Raw genomic sequence first — 22,227 nt, 5'->3', positions numbered from 1 at the left:
TAGCATTCAATAAGAAAAGATGTATTTAAAAAAATAATAAATGTTTAAGCAATGGTATATGATATATGAATGTAATCAAGCCCACAGGGGTGGGATTATGTAATAACATTGGATGCTAATAATATACCTGAGGTTATCATCAAACACATGATGATATATAAGAACGTAGGCTATGTCAAAAATTAATGTACTTATAGATATATTATATAATGATTGTATTGTACGACCCAATAGAAATGTTGAAAAGAAGATGTAGTATAACAAAAGTGGATTCTGAGTTCTAAGCCCATATAAATAAGACTTTTATAGAATGAGAATAATTTAAGCATTATAACATTAGATGGAAGAAGTATGGTTCAAAGATGTCCACCACCGTTTTGATGTGACTCTTGGGTATTTGCACAATACGGACGAAACGCGTTGGGGTGGAAACTGATTCCTGTGGATAAGGTTTATTAAATATACAGCCACACAATGGTGTCCCGGCTTTTCCTTGAACATAAGGATTTGGTATAATATTAGGAGTTTCCAGAACCCGGTGGGGACAGCTGCAGCAAAGGTTTCTCTATCTGGATTATGATTGGCAATATATATAGATTTATAGATATATACATACATATACACTCACATCCTCCAGGGCAGGCATGGAAGGGGAATCGCTTTCGCTTTCATAACGCCCCCCCACCTATTTTAATTAGGCCACTAGACACCAGGGATCATTTTTCTTTTATTTATTTTTTTAGTAGTGGGGAGCGACCCATTAGGCAAGGGTTGCTCCTCTGGGGGGAACATTTATTTTAGGCCATTTCTGCCCCCCTTTGGGGGCATATTGGCCTATTTTTATTAGGCCAGTCTGCCCCCAGGTGGGGCAGAACCCCCAAAAAAAAGTGTGTTTTTTTTTTTTTTGCCAAATTTAAAGGTTTGCAGTGGATTATAGGTAACAGAACCTGGTGAGAGTGCCACAAGTTACCCCTTCCTGGGTTTCCTTAGGTGTCTAGTTTTAAAAAATGCACAGATTTGGTAGGTTTATCTCGGTGTCGGCTGAACCTAGAGGCCAAAATCCACAGCTAGGCACTTTGCAAAAAAAAGGTCAGTTTTTCTTTGGGAAAATGTGATGTGTCCATGTCGTGTTTTGGGGCATTTCCTTTCGCGGGCACTAGGCCTACCCACACAAGTGAGGTACCATTTTTATCGGGAGACTTGAGGGAATGCTGGATGGAAGGAAATGTGTGGCTCCTGTCAGATTCCAGAACTTTCTATCACCGAAATGTGAGGAAAAAGTGTTTTTTTACCAAATTTTGAGGTTTTCAAAGGATTCTGGGTAACAGAACCTGGTGAGAGCCCCAAAAGTCACCCCCTCCTGGATTCCCCTAGGTGTCTAGTTTTCACAAATGCAAAGGTGTAGTAGGTTTCCCAAGGTGCTGGCTGAGCTAGAGGCCAAAATCCACAGCTAGGCACTTTCCCAAAAAAACACAACCAATTTCAATATAGAAAGGTGATGTGTCCAATTTGCGTTTCCTGTCGCGGGCGTTTAGTCCTACTCACACAAGTGAGGTACCATTTCTATCGAGAGACTTTTGGGAACACAGAATAGCAGAACACTAGTTATTGCCCCTTGTCTTTCTCTACATTTGTTTCCTTCCAAATGTAAGACAGTGTGTAAAAAAGACTTCTATTTGAGAAATGCCCTGTAATTCACATGCTAGTATGGGGACCTCCAAATTCAGAGATGTGTAAATAACCACTGCTTCTCAACACCTTATCTTGTGCCCATTGTGGAAATACAAAGGTTTCCTTGATACCTATTTTTCACTCTTTATATTTCACCAAATGAATTGCTGTACACCCGGTATACAATGAAAACCCATTGCAAGGTGCAGCTCCTTTACTGGCTCTGGGTACCTAAGGTTCTTGATGAACCTACAAGCACTATATATCCCAGCAACCAGAACAGTCCAGCAGACGTAACAGTATATTGCTTTCAAATATCTGCCATAACTGGAAAAGGTTATAAAAGAAAACGTGGACAGAAATGGCTTTTTTTCACCTCAATTTCTATAATTCTTTTATTTTAGCTGTTACTTTCTGTAGGAAAACCTTGAAGGATCTACACAAAGACCCCTAGCTTTATTAAGAATTGTGTCTACTTTTCAGAAATGTTTAGTTGTCTAGGATCCAGCATTGGTTTCACACCAATTTCTGTCACTAACTGGAAGGAGGCTGAAAGCACAAAAAATAGTAAAAATATGGTCTGTCCCAGTAAAATGCCGAAATTGCGTTGTAAAATGTGGTTTTCTGATTCAAGTGTACCTGTTCCTGAAAGCTGGGAAGATGGTGATTTTAGCACCGCAAACCCTTTGTTGATGCTGTTTTCAGGGAGAAAAACCACAAGCTTTCTTCTGCAGCCCTTTTTTCCCATTGTTTTTTTTTTTTTTTTAAATGAAATTTTACCTGTATTTTGGCTAATTTCTTGGTCTCCTCCAGGGGAGCCCACAAACTCTGGGTATCTCTAGAATCCCTAGGATGTTGGTAAAAAGGCCGCAAATTTGGCTAGTATAGCTTATGTGGAAAAAAAGGTTATGGGGCCCTAAGCGCGAACTACCCCAAATAGCCAAAAAAAGGCTTGGCACAGGAGGAGGGAAAAGGCCTAGCAGCGAAGGGGTTAAATCACAAGCTTGCTTTCATTACTTGTCCTTTTACTATCCTCTTTTAGTCCTGGACAGTGTTAATATAGATATTGTGGGTGGTCAACTGTCACAGGGTGCTTGAGTAGCTACATGAAAATAAAGGAAGGTGGTTTCCTGATTTAGGTTTCCCACACTGCTTATCACCTCACTTGGCATTTTACAGCCCCAGATATGGCCTTATGACCCTAAAGTCCGTGCAGTCCAGTCTCTACGTGTTAAAGCCATTGGTTAAGATAGATGAAAGTTGCCATTATTTTTCTTGTAATTTAATGATCGAAATCCAGCTCTGAAGAACATTGAAGAGTTCCAGCAAGAGACATTGCAATTCTCCATGTAGCTGCTTTAGCCGATTGGGAGAAACCTTCAAAGGTGTCTCCAGTCTTTACTGTAGTGGCATCTACTTCTGATCAGTGAAAATCATCGTGAGCTACTGAAGGCTAAACAACTCATGCATTACTACTGGACACCCCCACTCCTAGCTTCTTTGAGTTTAAGCCCAGTGTCCATAGAACCAGATAGTATACTTTGAACAAAATAATTTGACTAGTGTCACTATGACAGGACTGTCATGTCAGTGAGTGTGTGGTCTTAGGGGATGTATGAACATGTGTGCATATGAATGGGATATATGTGTATGGATAACTGAGAGCCTGTGCCGTATATACTTGTGGCACAGGACATACCTTTCACCATATGTGGCACCGTTAAATGTATAACACAAACATACAAATTATTTTTAAATGGGAGACTTTAAAGTTGAAAAATGTTAATAATGTGGAATGGAACTTTCTTTGTACTTTAAATTTCTCCCATTTAAAAATGTACTGCATTTCAGTTATAAATATGGCACAGTGTTCTACTAACCACTGGGAGCAAATGGTTTGCTGTTAGTAAATGCATCTGTTTGAGGAAACAAAATCTAGAACATTAACATGAAAAGTTAACTTAATTATACAGTAACTTTTCATTTTAATTTTCTCAGATTAAAAATCATTGGAAAACATCATTTTGTTTTCACCTCAAATACTGAGTTGACAAGGACCTTTATTTAAGAGTTAAATACCTTAATGCTTCAATTCTTCACCTCTGTTTCCTGGGTCATACATCTGACTCCAGCAGTGATCCTGATCAGGTCCTTCTATCTGCAGCCTGGTGATAATAATGTAAAATAAACACAACCTTCCCTTAAATTTAAAAGGAAACATGTGACACTGTGCTTATTTAAAACTGAACTCCTGGCTGTGAGCTACTCTGAAGGGGTTTGGGAGCTACTGGCAGCTCCTGATCGGCTAGTTGGAGAATTTTGCCTTAGAAGAACCAATTTGAGAAATGTTTAATATTTAGTATCCAACTCTAGTACTCCCTGCTATGCAATGAATTTTGAACTCTACTCAACTTTTGAACTTTCGGTGTATTGATGGTTATCCTTCTTTTTAGTCCTGGCATCGCTTATCCCTTACTGACTGTTTGCTTTGCTTTTTTGTTGCCTTTTATCTTTGTCGTACCTGATGCCATTGCGTGTTCCTACTTACTTCCACATAAACTCTTTAGTAGATGTCCGTTACTTATGTGTTTGCAGCCCTCTTAGGCTTTATGCTATTTCCTGACCGTTGCCCACCACTGAACTCGTGCACCTTCCTCCTCCCCTTGAGCCGGTGTGCTTCCTGTCCACTCATGAATGTCCAGCCTTGAATTGTTTGCTCACTGCTGACCAACCAATGCCAGTGCTTGCATTTTTGAGATGGTAAAATGTCGTGATTTCACCTTATCTTTCTGACTGCATATTATACGTACTTGCCTTGAAGGGCTATTAAATTGTCTGGTCTTTACAGTCCTTGTTTCAGGTCTAGAAACCACACATGCCTACATTGTTTGGTGTCTGCCCCGATTTTCCCAATTCCTTTACTGGTTATACGCCCCAGGTGTCAATATTCACACCCCATTTCTTTCTCCTGTTGAGGTTTCCTTTTCTGTTTGAGCTAAAAGTTAATAATGTAATAAAAAAGTATTATTATTATTATGTTTTTCTTTAAATGTCTGAGGGCCTGATTACAACTTTGGAGGAGGTGTTAATCGGTCCCAAAAGTGACGGATATACCACCAGCAGTATTACGAGTCCATTATAATCTGTGGAACTCGTAATACGGCTGGTGGTATATCCGTCACATTTGGGACGGATTAATACCTCCTCCAAAGTTGTAATCAGGCCCTGAGTCTTTGTTACAATTATATAACTTTTGTCCTGAATAATGTTTCATCAGTTGGGCCCCAGCGATCGTTCCACTTCTCTCTCGGTGTCTATTTTAATCAGATTAGTTAAGAGATTCTGGTTAGGAGACTTTCATAGCACCTCCAAAACGTCGAAAAAATGTCTTTGACATATGTTGCCAGAATGGAAAATACATTGGTTGGGAAGTTTACATTTCTTTAACATGAATTTGTTGTTTATATTCCACAGCTACAAGGTTTGAGCCACAACGTCATCTTTACCTTGGATTCCCTTTTAAAAGGAGATTTGAAAGGAGTCAAAGGGGTATGATTTACAAAATTATTATTTATACGTTTATGGCTATTTGGTAAAAGAAAAACAAAGTTGTGGTGGAGTAACAATTTATTACTTGCTCTTCATAAAGTTGGCTTTTTTCCCCCTTCAGAGAAGAGTGCCATAGGTTAATTCCATTCTCCTAGTATGCGGGATAATAGGTCTTGGATTTTGAAAAGTAATGCCTCCGTTTATACTGCGCTTGTTTATGTACTTAATTGTGTTTACATTGTTTTAGAATTTCTAAACGTATGGTACTTGTGATGTGTGTTGTCACGGCAGGGGATATGAGCGAGGTTCAGAACACCAGTCAGTGACTGTCCGATTCTGATACAAGACCTGCACCATAACTGCCGAGTATGGGGAACAGTCCTGAAAAGACTTCGCATTTGAGAATATTGCTTATACCAGTAACTTGAGCTTAGCCATTTGTCTTTTATTTCAAAATGTATAATGTGTATCACATAAATGTGATGATGCCAGCTGTTTTGGTCTACCAATTTAACATAATTCTCTTCAGTGCAGTTATAGGTACAGCTTCAGCAAGATGGTTGGGAAACCACATCTGTAAAGAACGTATTTTCTCCCCAGCTATTTATTTTGTTGACTACAACACACACCACTTTTGCTAACCCAGAAATAAAGTAGATATCCTTAGCTTGCAGGCACCGCAAGAGAAGATACTTCATAAGGGATCCTATATAAGTGGTATGGGAGTGATAGAGTTCGTATGGATGGCAATCTCTAACAAGAGAGGAGCCCTTATCTGTAACCTAGTGTAGCTCTAACGTAGCTGATAAGGACCATTAAAAAGATGGCTTTGAAGGGTCAGAACCTCAACAAGTATAGCCATATCTGATGAGCCAAATACTGACTGCACGTCATAAAGATAGTTATAATTCAGAGCTTGCGTTTGTTTAATGTGTGTTTCCATTTGATTATGTTATGTTAGTACTTCTGTGAAGAATGTTTTTATTTGGTAAAATATAGACATGGTTATTTAGTTCAGAAAAATACAGATGAAGTTTAGGTCAGTTTTTATAAAATTATTTTTGTAAATGTATATTGATTTAGTCATATCATAATGTTGTTGCAAACGATGGCACTTATTGGGAAAGTAAAGATAATAATCGGACTAATCCCTTTGAGAGATAAAACCTTTGAGAATGCTTTCGGGTTAAAAAGCCATGGGCAAATCAACATTTTTCATCAAAAAGGCGCACAACAGCTTTTGAGTAATGTTTTAACACCTTTACTCATGATTTACATGACATCATTTAAATGTATAAGTATCAGTTGAATATACCTTCCAGACAGAACCAATGCCTGCCCTTGCCGCTCGCATGGTAGCATCATACAGCTCTTATATTATTATACATCCCCGATCTGGACCTGCCCCCCTGCAGCAGGTCTCCTTGACTCTGCTCCGGTTCACTCCCTTGCTTGGATCCCGCCATTCTGAGCTTTGTGCTGCCTGCAATTGCTGAATAGTATTTGTGCTGTCTGTGTTTTGCCCTCTGTATTTACAAATAAGGACTGTAGTGCCTGCATTATTTGTTCCTGTTCCTCTTAGTTTTATTTAACCTTTTTGATCACCTGCTGTTTCTTTGTGTACTGTGCAATTTTAGGGGCCGTTTGCCCCTTTTCCACCTGCTCTTACCCACCCTTTGTCTCCCGCTTCTAGCCTCCCAGCACCCCCCTCCCAGGACCTACTTAATGGAGACCGCGGTGCGATGCTGGCCAAAGGCAATCCCTTCTACACCCATCCATGCCTGTAGCATGCCCAGCACCAGGAACCCTGACTCTCGGCCACCAACAGATACTCCTCTGCCAAGATCCGAGCCCCGGACGCCACAGCAACAAGTGCTGCCTGGCATTGCCCTGTTCAAAGGTAGTACCTTTCATCTACCATCACTGCCTTTTCTCCTGTACCTCAGCACCTCCCACCCTCACGGAATCCTTCACCACACCCACCTCACCTACTGTGAGCCCCACAAAACTACTTGACTGCCTCCTGCTTGGCCCCCAATCACTGCAAACACGCTACCAAAATCTGGGACACCATCACCATCCTCACCCCCAATGTTGTCTTTATTATTGAGACCTGGCCCAACCCCTCCGCCACCCCGATATCGCCACCACAATGCCCAGTGGATACAAGATGATACACCAGGACCGGGCCAACAAACACAGAGGTGGCATCACCATCATCCACAGGGAAGGCATCTGTTGTACCACCACTGGAGATGACACCACACCATTAAGGGAACACCTCAGCTTCCAACTCCAAACCGATGGCAGAACAACCATCAGAGGCACCCTCATGTATATACCACTGGGCCCATGCCCTGACTTCTGCACCACCATTTCAGAATTCACCACCCCACCTGCCATAGATGCCAAACACTACATCTTTCTCGGTGACTTAAACTTTCACGTCGAGGACCCGAAATACACCAGTACTGCAAGCATGAGCAGTATCGGCCTCACACAGTGCAGGACACACGCTTGACCCAGTCTTCATTGCCAGTGACAGTCAAGTACAGCTATGTCACCAAACTCATTTGGACTGACCACACAATAGTCCATTTTACCATTGTTGGAACTCCACGCACCACCACCAATAACCCAGTCTCCTCCTACTGCAGCTGGGACAAAGTAGCAGAGACCCAATGGATAGATGCCCTCAGCACCACCCACCCTGACCCTGCATCTAACCTCAATCAGGCCATCAAGAACCTCTCTGCCTGGATCACCAAATGGGCTGACAGAGTCTCCCCTACCAAGCCCTCCAAGTCCAGCAGATCCACCAAGCAAGCCAGCTGGTACACCCCAGAACTGAAGACCACAAAACACAACTGCAAACATCTAGAGAGAAGATGGCGCACCAGGAAATATCCCACAGACTGAGCCACCTTCAAATCAGCACTCAACAAGTACCATCAATGCCAAAAAGACACAAAAACACTCCCTTGCTGACCGCATCGAAGCCAGCTTCAACCACAACAAGGAACTCTTCAACATTGTCAGAGTTTTCTCCTGCCCGTCAGCCACTGAGAACACAGTAAACCCACCCCAGGAACTCTGCAACACCCTGTTGGACTGCTTCCATAACAAGATATCCTCCATCTACAACAACATTGAACCCCAACCTACAGCTCTTCACAGCCTCCTTATGCCAACTGACACCACTCACAACCCAACTCCATCCACTCGGGAGCACCCACAAACCCCTTCCCCCACCACTTCTTCAACCTGTCGAGCAAGAAAATCAGCACTGCACTCACCTTCATCCTCCGCGCATCCATCACCATGGCCACTTTCCCAGCTCAATGGAAACACACAGACATCAGACCCCACCCCCCCCAAGAAACCATACACCGACCCCAGTGATCTTACCATCCCATCCTTCTGCTCACCTACCCCGCCAGAGTATTCGAGAAGGCAATCAACTGGCAAGTCCCTGAACACCTGGAGAACAGCAACCTGCTGGGTATCTCCCAGATCAGCTTCCCCACCAACCACAGCACCGAGACCACCCTAATCGCTGCCACTAATGTCATTAGAACCCTCCTAGACTGGTGAGACACAGCAGCTGTGATCCTCCTCAATCTATGAGTAGCGTTCAACACTGTTTCCTGCTACACCCTCATCAAGAGACTCTACTGCTTCTGGATCCCGGGAGATGTCCCTCAAATGAATCGCATCCTTCCTCACAAGAACCCAAAGAATCTGCCTACCACCCTTCATCAGAACCCAAAAGTATCATCTGTGGAGTCCTGCAAGGATCATCCTTCAGCCCCACACTGTTCAACACCTACATGACGCCCCTAGCCAACATTGTCAGAACCCATGGCCTCAACATCATTTCCTAGGCAGATGACACTCAGCTCATCTTTTTACTGTCAGGAGATCCCTCCATCACCTGGACCAACTTCCACAACTGCGTGAGGCCTGAAACTACCCCCCCCCCCCAACCTCCCAATAACATTGTCTCTCACAGAATTCAGAAAAGGACTAAAGACCTGGCTCTTGACTGATAGCAGCAGGATCCTAGTGCCTGGATACCCTCACAGGTGATTAGCCGCACGCTACAAATTCGTATTGATGGATGCATCATTTTTCTCATCTCTGACTTCACACTGTCAGTCCGTTTGATATTCAAGTCTTCTGCATTCATTTCTGAGTGACAACCAACAATCTGCTCATGCTGAGAGGCTCTGCTGTTGCTCTGGTGCCATCATTAAATAGCAGTCCATCTATGTACTTCTATAACTATCAACATTAAGGCTGGTCACCTTAAACCTGGATTCTGCATCCCCTGTTTATGTCCTTTTTAAGTAAACATTTGCAACCATTCTCAGGAAAGCATGGAGCCAGACAGAAAGGACCTGAAAAGGATGAAGGTAGCAGGAGATTACAAAATTTTCATAACAAATTTGATAACTAAAGAATACAGTTTTTAGCACTGCTGAACTATGACTTATGCCCGCCCAGACTGGAGAAGTCGGTGTTATTTGCTACAGTTTTGTTAGGTTCTAGAAAATATAGAAAACAAAATAAGTGGTGTATAACCCTTCATACCTGCCCCACAAACACGTTCTCTTTAGGAACCATTTCTCCTTGCACTCAGTGCATAACCTGTTGCCTCCTCGGGTTGGCTTTTAGTCTTTTCACCTTATGAACCTCTATTGTGCTGTAGGACTCAGGAATCCTTCCTGGATTTATAACCTTACAGTAATTCTCAGTTGCCAGGCTTGACCTAGCCACATTTATATTTATAAAGTATCCTTCTGCTCTAAGAGCATTTTTATCTTTTGACTTCACAAATAATGTTTTTGAAAATAACTGTTCGATGGCACGTGTGGCTGTAGATACATATACTTTGCATAAGTCCGCCATCTAGTGTTGGGTTTGTGTGTTGCAGGTCATTTTTGTTTGAAGAATCTTTTCAAGTCACAAGTGACTCCTCTCAGTGATACTATGCATGGGCATCGAGCCCTTTGTTTGATTGTTTTCTCTCCACCGTCGGGTTCGGACGTGTGTGCCTCTCGCTGCGGTATTCCTCGACTCGGTCTATTCCAAACTCTTCTTTTCCCTCTTTCTTTCAACAACAGTATTGTATTTGGGTTGCGTTTTCTTAATCTTAACGTAGTCAATCCGAATTTCTATGTTGGGAGTCGACTTACCGCCCTTGAGGGCACCAGCGCCCATCTCTTGCCTACTCCTCCACATGCTGTTGGAATGTGCAGGGCTGATGGAATGAACTCCATTTTGTTTTTGCCCTCATGCCATTCGAGATTCCTACACACCCACCAATGCCTGCTGTGTAACTTGTGATTGTCCCCAGACCATAAAGAAGAAACCTGTGACGCCTATCAGTCTTTTCGATCCAAAAAGACCCTCTGGAACCGAAGAGTGCATCAATTGGAGATGGCGTCGAAGACACCGGACGACACTCCTGATATTTTTGGGGAAGAGCACGCACAGGAGGAGATAGAGCAGAAGGAGGCCTTCTTCATAGAAGATGCAGAGTAGGACGCTCAATCTGACATTGAAAGTCAGCCTCGTACTTCAACACAGCCCGACATCAACCCTGACATCCCATAGAAAGATTTTAAAAAAGCCCCACAAACAGGTTGTTCTGCCTTCGGGTCATGGTTGGATCCGAAAGTTACCTTTGGATGCCCTGTCTTCCGGCTCAGCATCAAAAATAGCCAAGACTTAAGGGCGGCTTCTGGCTCTGCAGCATCTCACATAGCGTCGGGATAGAGTCGACCTATCAATCTTAGCATTTAGGCTCAGAGCAAGAAGAATTCCACATCGGCTTCGGGCCGACAGCTTTGGGTTGACACAAGATTTCCACTCAAACTTCAGAACCAATGATTCTGTCTTTCAGAGACTCCAGTCATTCCTAGAAATAATGGCCGCTTGTCAGCGCCAGCTCTCTAACCATAAGGGAACAGGAAGAAGAATTGTTCCTCCCGTGTCCCAATCAAGAGGAAACTTACTTTTCAAGAGACCCTGTACACTGCTCCTTCGCCTGAAAAGTTCTCTAAGGACAAGGATCCAGTTTGACCCCAGCCTTCTCCACCACACTCCTTTGCTTCCTCTAACCCCTTCACCACCTCCCCAGTCTCCTCCATCTATTGTTTAGCCACATTTCTCTCCACAAGGTTCACCACCACCTCCTGGAGATGACTTAGGAGATTTTCCACACGATATTGACCCATGGGATTCATACGATCCAGATCCCATATTACCAAATGACTCTGATTTGCACCCTGCTCGCCCTTCACCTCCTGAAGATGCACCTTCATATCAGCAGGTCATAGCACAGGCAGCTGCATATCACAATATACAAATACATACTGACCCTATTGAAGAGTTTTTTCTCTTGAAACACTGACTACCACCCATAAAGAAAATCAGTTTTTGCCTGTTACCAGGTATGCTCAGACATGCCACAGACATTTTTAAAGAACCTGTTAGGTCAAGAGTTGTTACCCCAAGGATCGATATATATATATATATATATATATATATATATATCTGTCTCTATATAAAAACAAAAAAAAACACCTATACTTATTTGGTCACAAATACCTTCTGACTCGATAGTCAGCACAGCATGAAAACGTGCTAACAGCCAATCAACAGGAGATGCACCTCCCACTGATAAAGAGAGCAAAAAACTAGATATAGCAGGGAAAAGAGTGGCCGCACAAGCTGCTAATCATTGACAGAGGGACATTGCAGAAGGGGACAGGAAATAGTTTCTGAGGGTCAAACTATTTTTAAAAAACTTCATTGAGTATGCCACTGATGCAGCTGATTCCACAGCATGTGGTATTTATACCAGTATTATTATCAGAAGGCATGCTTGACTCAGACGTTCAGGCTTCAAACCAGAAATTCAGCAGGTGGTTCTCAACATGCCTTTCGACAGGACACTTGTTTGGTCAGGAGATAAACACCGCCATAGAAAAGCTCAAGAAGGATTCTGAAACAGCAAAGGAGATGGGGGCCCTACTCACCATACCAGGGTAATTTTTGTTGCCCACAATTCAGGGGAGGCTTCAAACCATCATCTTCTGAGCCTTCCACTACTTAAACCAAGGAAGGCACCCATTTCTAGAACAGAGGTTCCTTCAGAGGTGCAAATAATAAAGGTAGAGAAAGCTGTTCCCTTCTAAAGGGATCTGCCTCTAAAACACGTCCGTGACTACTTACACCAGCTCACACCTCTCCAGTAGGGGGAAGACTACTGCATTTCTGTCCACAACAGCCCAATACCAATACCTTATGCCAAAGAAAGATGGGACACAAAGACCGATTCTAGATCTCAGGCTACTCAATCTATACATTCTCTCAGAGCATTTCCATATGATTACTCTCCAAGATGTCATTCCGCTATTACAGCGAGATGACTTTATGACGGCTTTAAAACTGAAGGATGCATACTTTCATATCCCCATTCATCCAGCACACTGCAAATGCCTTAGATTTGTCATTGTGGGGGAAAAATGATCAATTCAAGGTTTTACCATTCGGGGTGACGACCACCCCCAGGGTCTTCACAAAATGTCTAACGGTAGTTGCGGCATTCCTGAGAAGACAACACATCCATGTCTTCCCCTGCTTTGACGACTGGCTCATTAAACCCAGTACAATCCACCAATGTCAGCATCACACTCCGCGCACAGTAGACCTTCTCCACACCTTGGAATTTACACTCCACTCTCTCAAATCCCACCTCCAACCTTTACAGATACAGCCCTACTTGGGGGCACTTCTCAATGCTCAGTAAGCGTTGGCATATCCAAGCCCAGCTCGAATTCAAGCTTTACAAAACTTTTTTTTCCCAACTACAGGAAAACCACACTTATACAGTGAGGACAGTGATGTAGTTACTATGGATGATGGCGTCCTGCATTGCCATCGTTCCCCATGCCAGAATACACAAGAGTCCCTTATAGCAGTGTCTTATCTCGTCAGTGTTCTCAGTCACAGGGTCATTACCAAGTTCTAGGCCCTCATTATGAAGGCCATGGACCGCCATACTCTGTGGGCAGTGCAGGGGCCCCCATGCATAGCCCCGTCGTGCATTTCACTGCCCAATTTACGGGCAGTGAAATGCGCGATGGGTGCTGTTGCAACCGCCGCGCTACCGCATTGGCGCCGGTTCCGTTTGGAGCGCCAGTGTAAAGGCCCAGCGGGAACATCATTATAGGGCTGGCAGAGGCTTCGCCACGCTGGTCTTTCGTAGACTGTCAGCTTGGTTGACGGCTGGGTATCCCACCGTCGTCATAATGAAGGCCCCAGTGTTGTTGGACCGCCAGACTCACCGCTCTCTGCAATGGTGGAATCCCACCAACCTTTCAAGGACCCTGTGCCTCAAGTTACTTTGACTACAAATGCATCACAGACAGTTTGGGGAGCTCAACAACCTCAACTACTTCACATAATACAAGGTATATGGGGTCCCATTCAACAAACTTCTCACATCAACTACTTGGAATTACAGGCAGTCTTTCTAGCACTCAAAGCCTTTCTACCACAACTCTCCCTCCCACAAAGTGGTTCTAATCCATAAAGACAACATGACAGCCATGTATTATCTATAGAAACTGTGGGGGGGAATAACATCTGCACTCCTTTTCAATTGTTTCTTCTTGCTCAAACAATTTGGAAATGGGTAATTCACCATTGCATTCACTTACTGGCAAAGTATCTTCCAGGTATGGACAACCAATTTGCAGACCTCCTCAGCAGGATGCAGCAACTAGTCCACGAATGAGAACTTCACCGACAAGTACTTCACCAGTACTTTCAAAGGTGGGTCACACCAAAAAATAGACCTCTTTGCCATCCTAGAAAATTCAAAATGCCAAAACATTGCGCCCAGATTCCCACATCCTCAGTCTAAGGGCAATGCTCTATGGATGAATTGGTCAGGGATATTTGATTACACTTTTCCACCTCTCCGACTCATTCTATCTCTAGTTCGTAAAATGAGACAAACATCACTCACCATGATCGTTGTAGCTCCCACATGGGCACATCAACCTTGGTTCACAACACTGTTGGATCTGTCTGTAGTTCCTCACGAGAAACACCCCAAAAGGCCGGACCTTATCACTCAAAGTCCAGGTCAAATCAGACATCAAGAACCAAAAATGCTCAATCTTGCAATATGGCTTCTGAAGTCATAGAGTTTGGTTATTCGAATCTCCCCTCAGAATGTATGGAAATTCTTAGAGAGGCATGAAAACCTAAAACTAGACATCGTTATGCTGCAAAATGGAAACGTTTTGTCTGCTACTGTCAAACTAAACACATTGACAGACTCAAAACATCCGTTCAAGACATTGTTAATCTGCTCATCTAGTAGGCTTCATTTGGCGTCAGTAGTTGCTTACCTCCAAAATACACAACATATCTCTGTATTCAGGATTCCAGTTATCAAATCATTTAAGGAGGGCCTCAAAGACTCATTCCACCTAGGGTTCCCCCAGCCCCATCATGGAACCTTAATATTGTACTCATTAGACTCACGGTCCACCTTTCGAGCCTATGCATTCCTGTCCTTTGCATTTTCTTTCATGGAAGGTAGCCTTTTTAGTGTCTATCACTTCTCTAAGATGTGTAAGTGAAGTACAGGCTCTAACTGTAGAAGAACCATTCTTCCAGTTGCACAAAGATAGGGTAGTTCTTAGGACAAACATAAGTTCCTTCCAAAATTAGTTTCACCATTTCCATTAATCAAATAATTGAGTTACCTTTCTTTTTCCCACAGCCAAACTCAGTTGAACAGAGAGCTCTTCACACACTAGATGTTTAAAGGGCTTATATGTATTACATTGACAGGACTAAGCAGTTTAGGAAATCTAAACAGCCTTTTTTAGTATTGAAAAAAAAAATGGCGCAGCCAGATGGATGGTTAAGTGCATTCAGACTTGCTATTTTGAAGCCAAAAGGCAGTTAACTATTACTCTCAGAGCACATACCACAAGAAAAAAGAGTGTTTCTGTGGCTTTTTTAGGTAACATTCCAGAGGCGGACTTTTGAAAGGCTGCTACTTGGTCTACATCACATACATTTACTGAATACTATTGTGTAGATGTTTTAGCACTGCAACAAGCTAATGTTGGTCAATTTCTCAGGACACTTTTTCAAGCAACTCCAACTCCTGACATGTAGTGCTGTAGATTCACATGCACCTTCTCTCCTCCCCGGAAGCCTGTAGTCCTAGTAGTATTCTTATATAAATATTGTATATGTGTAAATACACAGCATGGATATCTTTTTCTTACTCTATATATACCCCGTACCTCACCCACCTGCGGAAATAACGTCTAACAAAGGACTCGATGCCCAAATGCAGTATCACCAAGAGGAGAAGTCACTCGATCTCATGACTCAGAAAGATTCTTTGAACAAAAACAACTTGCAACACTCCGAACCGAACACTAGGTAGCGGACTTATGCAAAGCATGTGAATCTACAACACTACATGCCACAAACAGATGTCTACTGGGTAGGTAACATTTTCCTTACAGGGGATTTAAAATTGCAGCACTTGGAGAGAAAGGGCGACTGCTCATGCTTCAAGCATTTGGTCCAGGTTGGTGGAGTCTGCTTTTGCTGTGACAGCTCGACTAAATGAATTATTTTACCTCTGCTGTTTTCAGTATCCGCTTGCACCACTGTCCTCCAGTAAGGAGGACGAAATGGCTTGTTATAACTCATGCGAGGAAACCCTCAGTTGAGAACTGTTGCAGGCAAATAGCTTGTTCGATGGCATGTGTAGCTGCAGATACACATGTTGTGCATAGTCCGCCGTCTGGTGTTGGGTCGGAGTGTTACAGGTTGTTTTTCTTCGAAGAAGTATTTTCGAGTCCCGAGACCGAGGGACTCCTCCTCCTTCGTTCCATTGCGCATGGGCGTCGACTCCATGTTAGATTGTTTTTTTTCCGCCATCGGGTTCGGACGTGTTCCTTTTCGCTCCGGGTTTCGGGACGGAAAGATAGTCTTAACTTCGGAAAACTACGTCGGTATTGTTTCGCTCGGGATCGGGTAAGAATAGAATCAACACCGAATCGTGAAGAGCTCCGGTAGCCCTTCGGGGTAATTTCGATCCCTCGTCTGGGCCTGGTCGGCCCGACCACGTGTAACATCGACACTGATGGAACGGACCCCGTTCCGATTCTGTCCTAAATGCCACAATAAATATCCATATACAGACCAACATTTGGTCTGTAACTTGTGCCTGTCGCCCGAGCACAAGGAAGAAACGTGTGAGGCCTGTCGTGCGTTTCGGTCCCGAAAAACGCTCCGTGACCGGCGAGCCAGAAGATTGCAGATGGCGTCCACGCCGACAGGACACCGAGAGTTCGAGGGACAAGGAGAAGAAGAGGAAGCCTTCTCCATCCATGAATCGGACTCGGAGGACGTCGAAGAAACCGTGAGTAAGACGTCGTAGCAAGCACCACACAAGAAAACAGACAAGGCCCAGGGGACGCCACTGCCAACAGGCCATGGCCCAACCCATAAAGTAGGTGACCGTCCATCGGCACCGAAAAAGGCCGAACTGGTGCCGAGATCGTCCGACTCGGGTCGAGACACAGGCACGCAGCAATCTCGGGACCGAGAAAGTGCTGCCGAAAAAGATCGACGCCGAGACAGCGGAACCGAAGCTGCTCGGCGCAGAGACAGCGGCACCGAGGAAGATCGACGCTGAGAAAGCTCGACGCCGAAAAAGAAAAAATTTGCCTCGGAGCCGAAAACAAGCAGAGACACAGTTTCGGTGCCAAAACGACCAGCAACCGAACCAACTGCCAGCTCATATACAGAGGAACAATCACTGTCCTCTCAAATGCGCAAACACAGATTTGAAGAAGAGTTACAAACCACTGATGTAGACCACACACAAAAGCGGATCTTCATACAAAGTGGGACAGGGAAAATCAGCACTCTTCCCCCAATCAGGAGAAAAAGGAGACTCGAGTTCCAAACTCAAGAACAAACACCACAAAAAATGGTGAAGAAGGTAACTCCACCACCCTCTCCTCCACCTGTAACTCACATATCACCGGCACAGACTCCGTCACATTCACCGGCTCATACCACCATGAGCCAAGATGACCAAGACGCTTGGGACCTATACGACGCCCCAGTATCAGACAATAGTCCTGAGTCGTACCCTACCAAGCCCTCGCCACCTGAGGACAGCACAGCGTATGCACAGGTGGTAGCTAGGGCAGCAGAGTTCCATAACGTGTCGTTACACGCAGAACCTGTCGAGGATGACTTCCTTTTCAACACCCTCTCCTCCACCCATAGCACCTACCAAAGCCTGCCTATGCTTCCAGGAATGCTAAGGCACGCAAAGCAGATCTTCAAAGAACCGGTCAAGAGTAGAGCGATAACTCCAAGGGTGGAGAAAAAATATAAAGCACCGCCCACGGACCCTGCTTTTATCACCTCACAACTGCCACCAGATTCAGTCGTGGTAGGGGCAGCTCGCAAGAGAGCCAACTCGCACACATCAGGCGAGGCACCACCTCCGGATAAAGAGAGCCGCAAGTTCGACGCAGCTGGGAAAAGGGTCGCAGTACAAGCTGCAAACCAGTGGCGCATCGCGAACTCTCAGGCGCTCCTAGCGCGATATGATAGAGCCCATTGGGACGAGATGCAGCATCTCATCGAGCATCTGCCCAAAGAATTTCAAAAACGGGCAAAACAAGTGGTTGAGGAGGGACAAAACATCTCCAATAACCAAATACGCTCCTCTATGGACGCAGCGGACACAGCTGCAAGAACAATAAATACCGCAGTAACCATAAGAAGGCACGCATGGTTGTGCACATCTGGCTTTAAACCGGAAATACAGCAAGCGGTGCTCAATATGCCGTTCAATGATCAGCAATTGTTTGGACCTGAAGTGGACACGGCAATTGAGAAATTGAGAAATTGAAAAAGGACACTGACACAGCCAAGGCCATGGGCGCACTCTGTTCCCCGCAGGGCAGAGGCACTTTTGGCACCTTCCGCAAAACAACTTTCAGAGGGGGGTTTCGGGGTCAAGCCACACAAGCCAGGACCTCACAATCAACACCGTCTACCTACCAGGGACAGTACCAAAGGGGAGGCTTTCGGGGCCAGTACAGAGGAGGACAATTCCCTAGAAACCGGGGAAAATTTCAAAGTCCAAAAACCACTACAACCAAACAGTGACTCACAAGTCACTCAACCCCTTCACACAACACCAGTGGGGGGAAGACTAAGTCAGTTTTACAAATCCTGGGAGGAGATAACAACAGACACTTGGGTCTTAGCAATTATCCGACATGGTTATTGCATAGAATTTCTCCAACTCCCTCCAAATGTCCCACCAAAAACACAGAATATGTCAAAACAACATTTAGACCTTCTAGAACTAGAAGTTCAAGCATTACTACAAAAGGACGCAATAGAATTGGTACCATGTACACAAGTAAACACAGGAGTTTACTCACTGTACTTTCTAATACCAAAAAAGGACAAAACACTGAGACCAATCCTAGATCTCAGAACACTAAACACCTACATCAAATCAGAACACTTTCACATGGTCACGCTACAAGACGTGTTACCACTGCTAAAGCAACAAGACTACATGACAACCTTAGATCTAAAGGACAAGTATTTCCACATACCGATACATCCCTCGCACAGGAAATACCTAAGGTTCGTATTCAAGGGAATACATTACCAATTCAAAGTGTTGCCGTTCGGTATAACAACCGCACCAAGAGTATTCACAAAATGCCTAGCAGTAGTAGCTGCACACATCAGAAGGCAGCAAATACACGTATTCCCGTACCTAGACGATTGGCTAATCAAGACCAACTCCCTAACAAAGTGTTCACAACACACAGATTATGTCATACAAACCCTCTACAAACTCGGTTTCTCCATCAACTACACAAAATCTCACATTCTGCCGTGCAAAACACAGCAATACTTAGGAGCGACAATCAACACAACAAAGGGAATAGCCACTCCAAGTCCACAAAGGGTTCAAAATTTTCACAAGGTTATACAAGCCATGTATCCAACACAAAAGATACAGGCAAAGACGGTATTAAAACTCCTAGGCATGATGTCCTCATGCATAGCCATTGTCCCAAACGCAAGACTGCACATGAGGCCCTTGCAACAGTGCCTAGCATCACAGTGGTCACATGCACAGGGTCACCTTCTAGATCTGGTGTTGATAGACCGCCAAACATACATCTCGCTTCTATGGTGGAACAGTATAAATTTAAACAAAGGGCGGCCTTTCCAAGACCCAGTGCCACAATACGTGATAACAACAGATGCTTCCATGACAGGGTGGGGAGCACACCTCAATCAACACAGCATCCAAGGACAATGGGACGTACATCAAACAAAACTGCATATAAATCACCTCGAATTGTTAGCAGTATACCTAGCGTTGAAAGCATTTCAACCCATCATAACCCACAAATACATTCTTGTCAAAACAGACAACATGACAACAATGTATTATCTAAACAAACAGGGGGGAACACACTCGACACAGCTGTGCCTCCTGGCACAAAAGATATGGCAATGGGAAATTCACAACCACATTCGCCTAATAGCACAATTTATTCCAGGGATCCAAAATCAACTAGCAGACAATCTCTCTCGAGATCACCAACAGGTCCACGAATGGGAGATTCACCCCAAATTCTAAACACTTACTTCAAAATTTGGGGGACACCTCAAATAGACCTATTTGCAGCAAAGGAGAACGCAAAATGCCAAAACTTCGCATCCAGGTACCCACACAGGCAGTCTCAAGGCAATGCTCTATGGATGAACTGGTCAGGGATATTTGCGTACGCTTTTCCCCCTCTCCCTCTCCTTCCATATCTAGTAAACAAATTGAGTCAAAACAAACTCAAACTCATACTAATAGCACCAACATGGGCAAGACAACCTTGGTACACTACACTGCTAGACCTGTCAGTAGTACCCCATGTCAGGTTGCCCAACAGACCAGATCTGTTAACACAACACAAACAACAGATCAGGCATCCAAACCCAGCATCGCTGAATCTGGGCAATCTGGCTCCTGAGATCCTAGAATTCGGACATTTAAACCTCACCCAAGAATGTATGGAAGTCATAAAACAAGCTAGAAGACCATCCACTAGACACTGCTATGCAAGCAAATGGAAAAGATGTGTTTGCTACTGCCATAATAATCAAGTTCAATCATCACATGCATCTCCAAAGGATGTAGTGGGATACTTACTACATTTACAGAAATCAAATCTAGCCTTCTCTTCCATAAAAATACACCTCGCAGCAATATCTGCATACCTGCAGATTACCCATTCAACTTCACTATTTAGGATACCTGTCATTAAAGCGTTTATGGAAGGCCTAAAAAGAATTATACCACCAAGAACACCACCTGTTCCTTCATGGAACCTCAACATCGTCTTAACAAGACTCATGGGCCCACCTTTTGAACCCATGCACTCATGCGAAATGCAATTCTTAACGTGGAAGGTTGCATTTCTCATTGCCATCACATCTCTAAGAAGAGTAAGTGAAATTCAGGCGTTTACTATACAAGAACCTTTTATTCAAATACACAAAAATAAAGTAGTCCTAAGAACCAATCCAAAATTTTTACCAAAAGTTATTTCGCCGTTCCACTTAAATCAAACGGTAGAACTACCAGTGTTCTTCCCACAGCCAGACTCAGTAGCTGAAAGGGCACTACATACATTAGACATCAGAAGAGCACTAATGTACTACATTGACAGAACAAAAGAAATAAGGAAAACAAAACAACTGTTTATTGCATTTCAAAAACCTCATACAGGAAACCCAATATCAAAACAGGGTATAGCCAGATGGATAGTTAAGTGCATCCAAACCTGCTACCTTAAAGCAAAGAGAGAACTGCCCATTACACCAAGGGCACATTCAACCAGAAAGAAAGGCGCTACCATGGCCTTCCTAGGAAACATTCCAATGAACGAGATATGTAAGGCAGCCACATGGTCTACGCCTCACACATTTACTAAGCACTACTGTGTAGACGTGCTATCCGCACAGCAAGCCACAGTAGGTCAAGCCGTACTAAGAACTTTATTTCAGACTACTTCCACTCCTACAGGCTGAGCCACCGCTTTTGGGGAGATAACTGCTTACTAGTCTATGCACAACATGTGTATCTGCAGCTACACATGCCATCGAACTGAAAATGTCACTTACCCAGTGTACATCTGTTCGTGGCATTAGTCGCTGCAGATTCACATGTGCCCACCCACCTCCCCGGGAGCCTGTAGCCGTTTGGAAGTTATCTTCAACATTTGTACATTTGTAAATATATTACTTAAACCTTAGTTGGTACATACTTATTCATTCCATTGCATGGGCACTATTACTAACATACACAACTCCTACCTCACCCTCTGCGGGGAAAACAATCTAACATGGAGTCGACGCCCATGCGCAATGGAACGAAGGAGGAGGAGTCCCTCGGTCTCGGACTCGAAAATACTTCTTAGAAGAAAAACAACCTGTAACACTCCGACCCAACACCAGACGGCGGACTATGCACAACATGTGAATCTGCAGCGACTAATGCCACGAACAGATGTACACTGGGTAAGTGACATTTTCATTTCTGCTCCTGTAAGCTAAGCTTCTGGAGTGTAAATATTTGAAGAGATTTCAAAGCCATATTATTAACCCAGAGAGTAGTCGCTGTAAGGACTTGTTAATGTTAAATTTGTACATGTCCTACTTTTAAATACCATGCACCCTGAAGTGAGGTCTGCAAGGCCTAAATGGGAGTTTGTTTGTTTTTTAACCTGGGAAAAGGATTTATTTTGACATGTTGAATTACAGTGGTTGTACTGCTACATTCAGACTACAATGGAAGGCCTGAAGCCGTGTTTGCACTGCCACAGTCATGGATGGCAC

The 22,227-nt window shown here is 44.0% G+C and overlaps 1 protein-coding gene across 6 annotated transcripts in view; it reads left to right on the top strand.

The window, feature by feature from the left end:
• The window catches only part of ASAP1 (ArfGAP with SH3 domain, ankyrin repeat and PH domain 1), a 1,537,410-nt gene that overhangs the window by 429,934 nt on the left and 1,085,249 nt on the right, over positions 1 to 22,227 (top strand). For all 6 annotated transcript variants that reach the window (XM_069220757.1, XM_069220758.1, XM_069220756.1 and 3 more), the window contains one exon: positions 5,146 to 5,220. In XM_069220757.1, coding sequence (XP_069076858.1) covers positions 5,146 to 5,220 — 75 coding nt within the window. The remainder of the gene's footprint in view (positions 1 to 5,145; positions 5,221 to 22,227) is intronic.

This window comes from Pleurodeles waltl, chromosome 2_2 (genome assembly GCF_031143425.1).
Source record: "Pleurodeles waltl isolate 20211129_DDA chromosome 2_2, aPleWal1.hap1.20221129, whole genome shotgun sequence".
NCBI lineage: Eukaryota > Metazoa > Chordata > Amphibia > Caudata > Salamandridae > Pleurodeles > Pleurodeles waltl.
The sequence above is the reverse complement of the archived record's forward strand: the minus strand, read 5'-3'. Positions and strand labels throughout refer to the sequence as shown.